Below are 15,207 nucleotides of genomic sequence, written 5' to 3' on the forward strand. Positions count from 1 at the left end.
ACTGTATTCTGGAGTAACTCCATTTACTTCACCACGTGCATTCAGTCACTTCTTCAACTAGGGGTCATTTTATAATATCTATGCTGAGACAGCACTGTTCAACAACTTGGAAACAGAGACTGTTCAGCTACTGATGAACGAAATAGATCAGCAGAAGATTTAAGAAGAATGTAGAATAAAGAAAAATTTGCTTTCTAACCAGCTCCTGAAGGAGCCACTTTCTGAGCAAGAACACAAAATCAAGCAAAGACTGAAGCTGAGTATAACTATTAAAAGAAAAATAAATTATAATATACACATTACACAGTGACTGTGAGTGGAAGACAAAACCATTTGTCAGAAGAGGAAAAAAACTTTTATCACCCACTTCTGACAAGCAATAATCCAGTAACCTCCATGTTTCCTAACAGGGGAAAAAAGCAAATACCAAAGTGTTTTAAAACTGCAAGGTCACAATGACCATAGGATGACCTACAGACTCCTTTACTGCTAAATATCAGGGAAGGAATCCATTTTAAATCTCACTGGCAAAGCTGGATTTATTTTTCAGGAGATACTAAATTTTGAGACTGTCATTACAAACAGAAAACCAATGAGATACTGATATATAACTCTAAAATGATCTTTTTATTACATATTTGAAGAGCTCAGCAATACCAACATAGACAAATGGGTCATTAAAGAGTGTTGTTTATAGTAACCAGTCAAATGATCATGGAATAAAATAAGAATTAGTATTAAGTGCATTCACAGAAAAGAACACAAGATACTGAACTTCAATTATGGATATTTTATAAACTTGCAAATGCAAGGCACTGAGAGTAGCAGTATATCATCCATTATATTTTGCTATTTTTCATTAAGAAACTTCACTGCTTACCCCATGAATTTTATTAGTGGGTCTGAAAACTGATTACAAACTGTATCATACAGAATTTTGTCCATATGTGTTTACAGTCAAAAGAAATAATACAGATCCACTGTCAACACTGCTGCATTCCTGTTTTGCTAAATAAATCTATATTGCCTGCAATTCATACTTTTTCTTATTTACAGGAGCTTTCTTCCACAGATATCTAGTATTTAAAGAGGTAAGCAGAGGTTTTAACTTATTACTTAATTTTCAGCAAATGGGAGAAATTAAAAAAAAAATAAAAAAACCCCAAAACTTAACAGAAGGATTTCCCCTACACTAACCCTTACTGTCTTTAAGATGGGAATTCCCAATCTTCCTGCTGGCTAAGGCAATTTAGCATCTTACAGAGGCACCTAAAGGCCAGAGACATCCATCCGCTCTCCCACCTTCTGCTCAGAACAAGGGCAAGCTTGGGACAGCATGCCCAAGGGCTGCCGGGGAGCCCAGGGTAAGCAAATGAGCTGCCAGTTCTCACAGGCCAGGATCTCCCCTCTGCCCATCCTTTTGAAAAAAGGGAAGCAAAGTCCAGTGAATTTTTCTTGTAAACCAGGAACAGCTCCAGTGTTAAGTCAAAACTTCAAACAGACAAGACACTTGTGTCTGCTCAAAATCCACAACTCACTATCTCTCGTGAGGGTAGAAAGGTAGAGTTCTTTAAGCCAATTGCCTGGTTTGCTTCCTTTTAAAATGGATGTGCTGTAGTCAGTATAATATTTCCTATAAAATGACAGTTTAGCTCAAAGACAGGTGTATGGCCCTTCAGGAGCCTGTAGAAACACAGAGCTGAGATTTCAGGCCAAACATTATGCAGGTTAGGGTGTTTACAAAATAATCTATGGGCAAGTCAATACAGCATGGGGTCCTAGGAATGGACCTGCCCAAGTGCTGCAGTAGTTATTTATGCCATCTCTTGAATCCTTCCCCAACTGAAGGGTTTCTTTTCCTCCTTCTAAAGATCCGCTTCACTGCAGACTTCAATAGGCTCGTACTGTTGTCCAGGCTTGTAAAAAGAATCCTTTGTTCTCATCTCTGAGAATTTCTCAATATCCTCCTTTTCATCAAAATGCCAAGCAGTTATTTGTCTCTGTGAGCTTTTCAAGGCAAGCAGGTGTGTCCTTTACCCATGAACTGGCTCTCGACCCACTCAAGTCAAGAACAAATGGTAATAAGCTATTTTGCTTACTCTCAGAACACCTCTTCTGCAGCCAACAGACAAAGCTCATCCCTCTTCCAGATCAAGGCAAACTCATTCTGTCCTACAACCAAATTCTTCCCCCCTTCACAAACTACGTCATTGACTTCTTTTTCACCCCTTCCCAATGAGAGATCCATATTTTCACCAAACACCTAACTACGTTTTTCAGAAAAAAGGTGCAGGAGCTAACATGTGATGATCAGCACAAACCATTCCTTGCTTGGAATGACACAGACACAAACTGTTCAGAAATGCACATTCTCAATATTCAGTGTAAAAACCAAACAAACAAAAAAAGAAAGACGCCCCCACACTGAAAGAGCATAGACTTCGATGGAATATATGGAAAAAATTCTTTATTGTGAGGGTGATGAGGCACAGGCACAGAGAAGCTGTGGAGGCCCCATCCCTGGAAGTGTTCCAGGACAGGTTGGATGGGGCTCTCTCTAGCACAAGTTGTTGAAGAGCCCCCTTATCTTGGGGGCCAGAGATTAGAGCACCGGTTCCACAAAGGCTTTTAAGAGTTTACTTCTGTACTCCAGACCTTCTGCTGTCTTTTTGAGAGAGAGCCCTGCAAGGACAGCTACAAAGATATCCTCTACAAGTTCTTTGTCACATGAAGGTTACCTTCACTATTTCTGTCGGTGATATGACTGGATCATTTAGAATTTAAGACTGGAGTTTCCATTTCAACAGAAAAAAAAATTGCTAAAAAAGCAATTTTGCTGCCAACAGCAACAATACCCATATTTTCAAGTGCTGGAAAGATAAGGTAGGTACTTCCCGAACATGAGTACAGAAAGAAAATTAGTATGAAGAAAATAAGCCTTATGTTCAGCCAAATAAGTTAAAGATCTCTCATAAAAGAAATATGGCTAATACCATTTCAGGGTCAGCTCTACACCCCCAGAGCCTGAGAATTATTTTCAACTACCCATGCAATTAACTTTATCCAAACAGGAATTTCGCTCTTGAGCAAACAATTTTAGTAAGTGCTGGTGGCATAAATTAATCAATAAAGTGAGAAATAAAGCCAGTCTATTGTGTGTGATAGTTTTAAAGATCCTGTAACAAATGTGCATTTCCAGGAATGGACAAACTTTGGGTTTGTGGGCATTAAAAAAAATAACAGCAAGGAAGTGTTACCCACATACGTTATCTGTGGTGCACACCATTCTGTGTGTTCTCACAACCCACCTGTCAATCAGCTAAATCTTTAATACAGTGTGATATACACAACTATATATTCATTCAACATATTGCAAGATGAGCACATTTGGTTTTGCACAGAGAGCAATGACTGATAGGGTAGCCTAGTACTTGTTAAACATTTCACTGTATCATCTTCCGCTGTATTTCTGTGGTAGAGGTAAAAGGGTTTTTCAAGGAACTAAATTTGTCACACATGTGTTTTCTAAGAATTTTACTTCAGCCTAAAGTTCATACACAACTTACATTTTCAAGCAGTCTGGACTTAGCTTTCAAGCTTCACATGTTTCCTTTTATTTGTGCAACTCATCTCTGCTCTTGGCAATGACGCTAAACTTACACGTGCACAGAAAGCTACTTTGGCCAGGGAGAGTTTAATGTGCCTAGCTTCCAAACCAGCATTTCTTCTGTAGTCCAGCACCCAAGAGGTACCAGTTTAGCTCCAAAGGTCAGGTGGTCAGATGGCTTGTTTGGACTCTAAGATTGTACCAAAGACTATTACAGCATTAACAGTCTCTGCATGTAAGACAAGAGGGTTATTTGCAAGGTGCCTGGGACAATGGAGGTTTGTTCCATGAGGCAAAGAAGTTATCAGATATCCCAAGCAATTCCAGTTACCATAATTTTTTTTTGTTAACAAATATGCACATTGAGGCCAAGCTGTGAAAACAGACTTAAGGAGATTAATATTAACAATACATAAAAACTGAAATATTGTCATATCAGCATTTTTTGTTGGATCTAAACCAAGAAATGCTACTGCTGTATAGGATAGCATCAGCTCATGCCCAAGCAGGTGAACAAGCCAACAACACAGTAAATTACACCTGAAACACTTTGGGTTTGGTTTTTAATTACTTTTGTTTTGATACTGTATCAAATTCATTATGTTCTAGAACAGAAGGAGGACTGGCAGTCACAAGATAGCTTCAAGACCATACAACAAACACAATAACAACAAAATCAGTGAAACCATTGTTTTTTGTGCGCAAGTCTTTAAGCTCACATTCTTAGCATATTTCTGAAAAGAAAAAAAACAAATCACCACCAAAGCCTCCCACCACACAGCCTTCCACCAAGAAAAAAACTCCAACAGCACATCCCCCCGCCCAACAAAACAAAGAAAAAAATCCAAAGCCAAAAACCAGTTTTGGTTTTCTTTTTTCCCCAGGCAGGAATATTAACTGGAATAGGCAAAAAAAAAACCACCCCATTATGGATGCTAAATCTGAACCAGACTGCCTGTGATTATTGCAGGCCGCGGAGTTCAGTTCAGCCTGAGAAAGTAGCCTGAGAAGTTTTAAGGAGGAATTCAAAACAATTCTTAGAGACAGAAAACAACTGCCAGGTGCTATTTGTCTGTCCTCTTGTTTTCCTTGCAGGAGAAAGTCAGGAGGTGGTGTACGCCACTGACCAATGATGGTGATGTAGCAGTTAACTAACCAATAGGAGTTTCCTTTCTATACTTTCCACGTATCTGTCTATAAAACAGGCCTGAAGCAATAAACTAAGGAATTCTCCTGTTCTGACTCCTTGAGAGTCTATGTCGTTCTTTTTGACGTTCCTAATTAGAACGACACCCCGTAACTTTCTAGCCAGTAAAAAATGGAAGAGATGTGAGGCACCGTTTTCTAGAAACCAGTGCAACAAGAGGTTTATCTACATACAGATAATATAACTTCATTCCTTAGGTAAGACAAATCCACTTACAACTTCTGAAACATGCTAGAGAGATCTAGCTTTGATTCAAATGAAAAATAAATATATCTAGAACCCCCACTAAATTCACCTGGAGATGGGTTGAACCGAGATAGAAACAAGTTTAACTGGTTAGGAGTGTTTCTCGGGTTTATCCCATCTCTGCTGTGGGTTAGCGCCACAGTGTACCCAACAGATGTAGCTCCCACATGCACATGGAGCCAAGATACGGGTGCACACCATCACCTCCTTCCTTTTAAAGGAATAGGGGGTGTGCAGGCACAGCAGAAGGTGCTGTGGGCTCCAATGGCTCTCCCAGCCTGAGCTACAAATACTGTGCGGTCCAACTGCCCAGTGTAAACACAGCTCTTGAAAGCTGAACCAGTGAAAAGCTTTGTTTTCTGAAGAATCCTCTCTTTGCTCAGGCAACTAAAAAATATAGCAGAATCTATTACCAAGTGCAGTCCTTAAGAGTTGGGATTTCATACCAGAGCCTACAGTAGTTGGAGATACATTTTTAACACACATATATGGCAGTTCATTTATGAGATCACTGATCTTAAACTTCAAGGTAATGAACCCTATAATCTTCCAAGATTATGCTTGGGGTTTATTTCCTTTCCATGGACCATAGCCTTGAAAACCCAATGTTCAGAGCTCTCTCTACCAAAACAAGTCCTCTTATAAAATACAAATATACTAGTAGATGAATCCAGCTATGATAAAACTGCTAGGATTACAATCTAGCGTGGATTATCCAGCTTTTGGAAGGAAGGAGTCACAAAGTTGATCACTCAGAACACACTAGGGATCTGAACACTCAGACTTATGAATCGCTTGAAAGACCTGAGATAACCACACTAAGGAGAACATGCTTTATTCCCCTCTCATGCACAGAGATGCAGAGCACTGAAAACACACATTCATCACTAGCATCAGTCAGAAGTAATTGCTGGTGCAGAAATGAAATTGTAAGTGACAGAAATGACAAAAGGTACTTCCAGGTGATAAAAAAACCCCAAACATTATAGCTAAGATGTAAAAGCATCCCTCCTGAACAGTGTTCCAGGCACCTGAAAACTTGCATTCCTTCTCAGCTGAGGGGCTAGCACCCAGATGACTCAATCTCTCTAAAAATAAGTCTGCCTCTGGGAAGAAGTCACTTGAGCTTTACAGTGCAAAATGCAAAAAAAAAACCTAAACCCAAACCAACTTCAAAACAAAGGCCCAAACTCCTGTATGTTCTCAAACTATTTACACTGTCTAACATACAGAAAATAGTTTACCTGCATATTTTGTGGTGTTTGATTCATCCATGGACCAGAAGCAGTGATCAAAGGCAAACACCTGTAGAAGCACATAAAAAGACAAATTAGTTACTCTGGCTACAACACTTTTCTTTTTAAAGCAGTACAAATCCATGACAGCGTAACTGCAGTTGAGCTCTACTATTTCTGCAGATCCTAAATCAGAACTGTTAAAAGGCATAATCGGCAGGAATACTTTTGTCTAATCATGAGAGTTACAAAGCTCAATACTTCTTATCTGTCTGTAAGATATATTATACAGATTACTCCTTACTCCATCCCCTAATACAGATTTCAAAAAACAGATGAAGCCTAATAATTAACTCCACTGTTCTCCAGGCACCAACAGAGGTAAATGTTTCTGTTAACAGTAAAAAACCAGCAGCACAAGGACTCAATATACAGAAATTGGTGAAATAACTCTTTAGCAAACGTCAGCACAATACACACCAAAGTTTTACCATGGGATGGACTTCTGATACTCAGTGAAGAGTATGACTACATACAAGCCTTAAGGAGCAACTAAATAGAATTAGATTATCCATCTAAACCAAGAGCATAGTATTGCACCTCAGCAGAGGAAGCTCAGGAACTAAAATGGAAGATGTAGCTCTATTAGAGAAACAAGCTATCAGAGCCTGCTCTAATGAAAAACCTTAGTATCACTTCAGTCAAGAGATCCAGAGGCGTAGAAAATGAAAGAGATTCAGTAGTGCACTCAGAGGGCTTGGAAACCTGTAACAGTGTCCTGTAAAACCATTTAACACATTGGGATTTGATCCAAGTTTTTTTTTCCCTGCACATTCCAGAACATCGTGACAGACATTTAACATTTCTTTTTACAGCTTTAAATTGCTACAAACACACCTTAAGCTGCAGTGTATTTTCCATGTTTTGCCATGATAAACTGTGGATGAGTTAACAGTGTAGATTCTGGTTTTGTTATTTGGTTTGGGTTTTTGCGGGGGGGGGAGCAAGAGGTGGGGAAGAACTCCAACCACCGTTTTAATAAAACTTTGCCTGGGTCAAGATTTTCTTTGCCTGGTCATCCAACAGATCTCCTTTGTGAGACAAACTACACATGTCAGTGTAGAGCAAGAGCCACAGGCTGTTGGCCAAAACATGCAAATTCACTAGAGACAAATCCTGAGGTGAGGAAGAAGATGGATCATTTTTGTTTGGCTTTTGGGGATAAAGAACATCTTAAAGTCCGAGTTATTCAAAGTTACTACACAACATAATCTACAGATATGTTGCAATCTAACCCTTTCCAAAATGTCTATTGCTGTAAATATTACAGAAGATGGCACAGTGACCTCACCTCATTCCCTTTCCTCCAGCTTAATGCAAAACACATCAAATGGCCTGAGAGAAGACTTAATACTGAGATAACATTTAGTCTGTAAGTGAAGAGTTCTGGAATTCCCTTCTCAAGAAAAAACAAACAAACAAACCCATAATAATAATAATCTAACAGAGAGGCCTGAGTCACTGCAGCACAATTAGAATCAGACATCATCATGAATCAGGATGCTCCCTGATGTAACTGAGTCAAAGATGGCATTTAGCCACTGAACTGCAAGTAAAATGCAGCAGTTACTCCACCTTCTTTTCAGACATTTACATAAGTAGGGGGCATTTAAAATTACCTTTTCTGCATTTGATGATCAAATCTAGGCATAAAACCATGTAATCAGTAAGAACAATAACCCTTTTCCTAACTTTTGTTGTCCAAGAACTACTGTTTTTCTCCTCATACTCCAATTCTATGGAAATTTTCCTCACAGGACATGCTAACAATACCTAGTCTCTCCAATGATCAAATGGTAAGCAATTAAATTACCAAAAAAACCCATACCCTACTGTAAGGATCCCAAACTGACCATTCTTCCCCCTTAAAACTAAATGTTATCTGCAGTGGATCACACAGACCAGTTAAAAAGGTTACCGACTAAACATGCTCATGTGCATTGACTTAAATGTCAATACAGCACTATTATGGGCCCATTTAATCTATTATCCTACACATTTTCCCTTGGCTAACAAAGAAAACGATAAAATAATCATTCAATGAGTTCTAATTTAAACAATGATCTTGCAAAGAGACTCTCAGAACTAAAATATTGGCTTGCAGCCAAGTGTGTCTCCTAGAAAAGCAGATTTTTTTGGGGATGTTCTTAAAATGGTAAAAAATGGTCAGACTGGTTTTCAAAAGGTCAAAAATGATTATGCAATAGGAAGAGAAAAATTCTGTCTTAAGATAAAACAAATGTAAATATAGCATTTTAGTTTGTTTCCATAATAAACATAAAAAAACGGGCATTGATTTGGGCTATTTATAAATTCTGTTTTGGAAAACTGCCAAATCCCTCTAACAGAAGTAACAAGATTACTTAAAAAAAGAAAAGTGTCAGGCAAAAAGGCAGAAACTGCTGGGGCATGCACTATCTGCAAAACATTCAGAGCAGCTGCAGCAAAACTCCCCTCTCCATTAAAACAGACGGGCAAACACTTAAACATCGCTTCGACTAGTGATGACAAAACAGCAACCTTGAACATTCCCAGCAACTATACTTCAAGGATTCAGCCAACCAAAACAATTTTATGGACAACTGAGACCTTTGGGAAAACAGATTGCAAACACAGCAATTAACAGAGTAAAAATAAGGCACACAGGAGCCCTATTGGCACATGGTCCCAATCAGCAAGGCTCTTCAACATGTACATCAGGAAGGCATTTTATGAGAAATATCTGCATCCTACCGAAAGAATAACCCTTGTACAGAAAAGATGGTAAAAAAGGAAAACTATTGTATATTTTTCTGATGTCCAGTGCAGGAATGGCAGAACAAGCAATCCCAAGTTGAGCATGGAAGCATACTTGGAGTCAATACACAGAACATATGCCATGAAGAAACAACTTAAGTATGGTAAATATTATCTAATGTGCTCCCTCTTTTCTCCTCTCTTCACTGATTCTTCTTCCTTAAAATGGAAGTGGTGGGTATTACTCTTTTTTTCTGATAGAAGTGTGCAAAATAATTACTTTTTCATATCAATTTTTTCTCCCCAGAATCCATTTTCCTGAAAATGGTATTAATGCACCTGTAAATATGACTATCAAAGCCACAAGAAATTCTCCTAATGTTCAAGTCTCAGACTCAATAGCCAATATTCAAACAGGGCATTATCAGGCACTGAAAATGCCTTTTTAGCAGAAATTTTTACCACCTTGTACCAAAAGTGTAGCTACCAACTATATTAAAACTATTGAAATGTATTTGAACAGAGGTATCTGTGACACAAACAGAACTTATTATACTTCAAGCACCCTATATGAATTAGTTTTTAACTACATTTGTAAGGTGTCTAATAGTATTCTTTATTCTCATTAATAGTCTTCTGGGCCTTTAAACAACAGGGGGAATTAACAAACAAGCCTTAAAATTTTCTTATTTACTGCAAGATTCTGTATCTCATATTTTATCCTAGCATCTAAAAGAGAAAGCTAGATAAAAGGAAGCTGCCAGAAACCTGCCACACTAGGGTAGAAGGTTACAAACCAAAGATTTTGAATGAAGGGATGAACTGGATATGGTTCAGCACAATCATATAAAAATGGAAATTTATGAGAAAGAACCAGCTGGGAAGTGCTGGATCCTGGTACTACTATATCCAGAGTCATTGTAAGTGTGCATATTAGCCTAAATAAAGTAAGTTATGTAGGCCATTTCTAGGTTATAGAGAACTATACTTGGAGTGTTAGAAACTATTAGAAATTGTACAAAATATTTGTTCTGGCAATCACAACATTTAAGAAAAACAAAAGATATGGGGCTTTGCTTCAGCAAATACCTGCAGAAGTTTAAGCTGGTTATTTTTCTAAGAAGATAACTAGATGGTTATACTAGATAATATGATGGTTATTTTTCTAAGAAGATAACTAAGTTATGGCTTCTTCAAGAAGGCAAACTGGGATGCAGGTCCATGCATCCATCACGTGTGTCAGTGAAAAATCTGGAGTTTTGTCTCAAATTCATCTGTACCTATGGCTTTAAAATTAAATTGCAGATTTTAATTAGATTTTAAACTAGAGAAGCCAATGTGCCTGCTACTGCAGTAACGTACCACAGAATCTGAAAAGACAGACAAATGGGTGTTCATATCTTAAAAAGCCAAAACAACATTCTGCACAACTTGTTTTCATTAAGGTTCCTAATCAATGGCTTGCAGAAATAATAATTTTAAGGGTTTATGCATGTAAGCATACTTACAGAAAGTACTTACATGTAATGAGTACCATACCCAATATTAACTGCCTGCCAGCTTAAGCCAAATTACATAATTAGCTTCAAAAGGAGTTTAATTTCACATTCATTATTCTTCTGAAGTCTAATCCTCAGTATAGGCCAGGCAGAGTCTGGGGCTTCCAGCATTTAGCAATGGAGTACCCAGATTGAACATAATCCCTAGCACATTGTCTATGCAGCTATAAAATGTTCCAGACGTATGAACAATGTTTCATAGCCATTTCTATCTGACCAAGAGGTGGCAAATCAATCACATTTTGCTTTCATTGAGAAGCTGTCAGTCTGACAGGTTGGGTGACTTGTGGGGCTACCTGGTTCCTAAAAAGGAAAGGAAGGAAGAGCTGAGGAAGGGAACAACTGCTGACAGAGACAAGTGACACAAGAGATACACGAGGAAATGGCAGAGTCTATATCAGCCACCTTAATGTCAATGGAAGCAAATAAAGAACTGAAAATAAAGTTGGTCACTGTGACCACACAAGACCTATGACAGGGCTGAAGAAGCAGGAAGGGAAAATCAGAAGGGACCCTGGGACACAGCTCAGAGATCTCAGCTCAGAGCAACTGTTTTACCTTTGTCACAAAATCACACTTAAACACGATGTCTGCAAAAATAGCAAAATATAAAGCAAAATAGCACCCCAATATCCTTATATAAATTTTTCTATCACAGCTTCTGAGCTACCAAGTTGAATTGGGAAAACAATTATCCATGGGAGATGATAAAGTAGCACAATAAAGGGACTTCCAATATTTACAAAATTTTATTTTAAAAAATTTTAATTTTAAAATCAACTATGTGCAGTACCCTAAAAACTGTGTAAATCAAGAAACCTCATACCACATCTTTACAAACTCAGCAATGCCTATTTTTCACAGATGGCACTAACCTCCCTGTCTAAATCTGATAAATATTTCACATAACATCGTAAGTTTCAGCACTATAGCTTAAGGATATTAATGACCATCCAGCTATACCTAACAATAACGTGACATTTACGCACAAGTCGGCAGCTGCTCTGGTTTTGTCAAGGAACCACAAGGCCATACGTAAGCTTTTACATAATGACCAGGATAACTTTATGTGCCTATAATGGAACATGAATGATGCACTACAGAAAATGGAGGCTCTTGTAAAAACATTTCCTAGTGAAATTACAACAGAAAGGAGAATTTTCTTCCTTTTAGAAAATGTTTAGCAATGATCAAACTCTCTTTTATTAAGCATATCAACTGATAGAAGAATTCTCCTGCCCTTTCCCTGCACTACAAACAACACAATCTTTTCTATGTGAATTCTGGTGTACTTTGGCAACTTTTACACTAATTACTAATTCCTGGCTATTGTCAAGTGCAAACAAAAATGGTTTATTTATTAGTAGATGGTTTTTGTTGCCTTTCAAAAATATTCTTTTAAACAGAACTGTGTGTAAGGAAATGTTTTACAGGCACTACTTATTCAGTCTTTCAAATGTTTTTATGACTGCATTAAAATTTTGTCTTGTCCTGGTCACAGCTTTAACAAGCCATGTGTGTGCCTTGCCTGCATGTCAGTTCGATTAAAATATATTCTTCTGACATTATGACTCTTCTAATTTGGAAGTCTGAAGAACAGATTTTTTAATATGTTTTCCTTTTTTGAAGCTGTGTTGTTCACATACTAGAGCAATGCCCAATACTTCTGCATTGGTCAATATTTTCAAGCAGATACAATTGTAAAAAGAGACAAAATACTTACCTTTGGTGGTTTTCTAGATGATTGGCAATAAATCCAGCAACAGTGATGTGAAGCATGAATACACCATTCACATAAAGAGAAGGGAACAAATAAAAAAGGAAGAAACAAAGTCAGTGTACATCATTACTATAATTTGAACTTTTTTTTAAATCCACAATGTATTTAAGAGTAATCAGATCAGAAGATATTTAAATGACATACCACATATTTTTAACCAGTAATTACTTAATTACTAATACCCTCCCACATTAAAAAGAAAGTATCAGACTGCTTACAGATATAAAAATCTAACAGAGCTGCATTCCAGAAGAAAGACAAGTATCTGTTTTGTCATAAAAGATGAAACACAGCCCATTTCTGCTGGCAAATAAACCGAGCCTGCAAACTGGCATACCAAGGTGCCAGGGTGAAGCCCCACTGAATTCAGCAGTGCTACACAAGCATATCCAAGGTAAGAGTCAAGCAAATGTTTCTTGAAGAGATTACAGAAGTGAAGAAAAAGAAACTTGTGTAGGCTGTGTTCTCCCCAGCCATGGAAAGCCCACAGAGCACATAAGAAACCAATGCAAAAACACCATCACCCTTCATACCCAACTGCAACAAGTGCTATCAGAAATAACACAGGGATGACAAATCCCCAGTCTAAAGACACCAGCTCAGAGTACTTCAAATTGTCCTTAAATACTTTTGCAGGCAGGCATACGGCCACATTATAAATTAAATCTGCTTGGGTTTTTCTGGTGGGATTGGTTTCAAGTGAGATTGCTGCCCTGTCTCACTGTGCAGCCCTGTGCTCACTGATGCCAATGCAAGAGAAGAGGTGAATACACAGTGCAGAACTAGACTGAATTAGGCCATTCATCAAAACTACAACCTTAGGCATATGTTTAAACTATATATGGAAATAAGAATTTTCCACTCACTATTCACATCAAGAGGAAAAAAGCATGGACGAAGGAAAGAAAGAAAACATGGATGAAGACGAAAAAGCACGAGAAAGGTCTATAGACAAACAACAGAAGCAGAGAATGCAGTAAGATTTATAAGATAAACACATGGATGAAAGGTATAGCAACAGATACACTACACAAAATTCAAAGATATCAAGAGCCTGCACTCTCAGTGCAGAAACACTTGGGACCAAGCCATGCTTTCACCACCAGTCTGTACCAACCCCATACCAACCCCACCAAGACAGGAGGAGTGCAGGGAAGACACAAAACACTTTAAGCAGTTTTCTTAGCAACCCACAATACAAGGGCTCAGCAAAAAAACTCTGAAGGGACGCAAATCCACAAACACATCTTATGCAATCTTTTCTGCCTACTCTCAGCTCATACCTCAGATGACACATCTGCCTGAAACAGAACTTACAGAGCTGGGACACGGGACTGGTGCAATGCAAACATCATTTGCCTCCAGCCAAACCACTCACTGCAGCTTTACCCTTTCATTAGTGGTGGCTACACAGCTCAGTCCATGGCTAGCTCATGTACAGGTGGCTCAGAACTTGCACAGAATACACTCCTATCTATTTGAAAAACACTTTTAGCTCTACCCTGAATATTATCATTTTAATCCATTTTCAGATGTGATGCAATCAATGTTATTGGCTTGTCTAGACAGAGTCCCAGCACTACCTCTAAACTTTCAAGAGAAGCTCCTATTGAAAGAAATCATCCAAAGTTTTTTGGAAAGCTTTTAAATACACTCATACCTTGAAAAATAATTCAGGATTATATCAGCTTTACTAGAGAATTCCTGATAGACTGCTGTACAGATTCAGCAGAAGTCCTAAACAGTTTCTTTGCAAGTAAAATCCATCAGAAAGTTTATCAACTGCTTTTCCTTCCTGAGATCATTCTTATAAGCCCTAATTGGAAAATGTACAGAACATCACTGAAGTAAATAAATGGTTTGACACATAATTCTTAAAATATTTACTTAAGCAGTGTAAGCCACTACCTTTTTTGAAGTCTCCTCTAATATCACTTTGATGTCTATTTCAAGAAAAGAGTAATAGTTATAGTCGCATTTTAAACCCCTGGTGGATGGCAAAGCTTCCCAGTAGCATCATTGATCCGTGGGATTTCAAAGCACAAGGAGCTGCAGCTTCCTACCGTATGTCACGTACAAGAGCTCCAAACTCTTAATGCCAACTTCAGCAACTCCCCACATCACCAAGAGCAATATGATCAAAGGCCTCTGGAATAAGTCAGCTAAATTAACTCATAGGATAGTTTTTTAAGCTATTTGGATATTTCAGCTAATCAACTCAGTGTAACCATTGTTCTGGCAGTGATTCAGATGGAAACACTCCAAAATACTTCAATCAAAGGACTCAAACTAATAACTAAAGAACTGTTTACAGTTTACCAGAAATCACATCTGTGGCAGCTTAAAGATGTGGTGTAAAATCCTGCATTAGCCTAACCTATTTTTGACATACTTTTTATTTTGTTTGCTTTGCTGTCTTTCTTTTAAAAACATATGCTTCCTTACTTCTTTCCATTTGCAGAAACCAGCATTTTTCAGCTTCATAGATAACTGAAGCTGTCTCAATTTTTACCAGTGGCCATACAAATGTGGTCATTCAGTGTCACATCTGGAGATGTGGAGACGGCTGGAGAGGCAGAGACACGCACAACACACATATGGACAACCAGATCAGAGATACAACAACTAAGATGTTTATTTCCAGGAGTTTTTAATTCCATGTCTAGTCATTCATGGAGACAATGACAAGATACAGGTCTGCTTTTTGAGTGACAACAAAATCTCCTCTAAAGCAGACAGCTAGTATATACTTCAGGAAATTATCAAAGTTACCTAAC

The 15,207-nt window shown here is 38.0% G+C and overlaps 1 protein-coding gene across 5 annotated transcripts in view; it reads right to left on the reverse strand.

The window, feature by feature from the left end:
• Window positions 1–15,207, reverse strand: part of KIF13A (kinesin family member 13A) — a 105,424-nt gene that overhangs the window by 53,401 nt on the left and 36,816 nt on the right. For all 5 annotated transcript variants that reach the window (XM_014254557.2, XM_088067245.1, XM_014254556.2 and 2 more), the window contains exons 3-4: window positions 12,374–12,386; window positions 6,305–6,365 (exon numbers count right to left, since the gene is read on the reverse strand). In XM_014254557.2, the coding sequence (XP_014110032.2) occupies window positions 6,305–6,365; window positions 12,374–12,386 (74 nt within the window). The remainder of the gene's footprint in view (window positions 1–6,304; window positions 6,366–12,373; window positions 12,387–15,207) is intronic.

Source organism: Pseudopodoces humilis, chromosome 1 (genome assembly GCF_049639895.1).
Source record: "Pseudopodoces humilis isolate 2021_Gansu_Grassland_sample_001 chromosome 1, ASM4963989v1, whole genome shotgun sequence".
NCBI classification, from domain to species: domain Eukaryota; kingdom Metazoa; phylum Chordata; class Aves; order Passeriformes; family Paridae; genus Pseudopodoces; species Pseudopodoces humilis.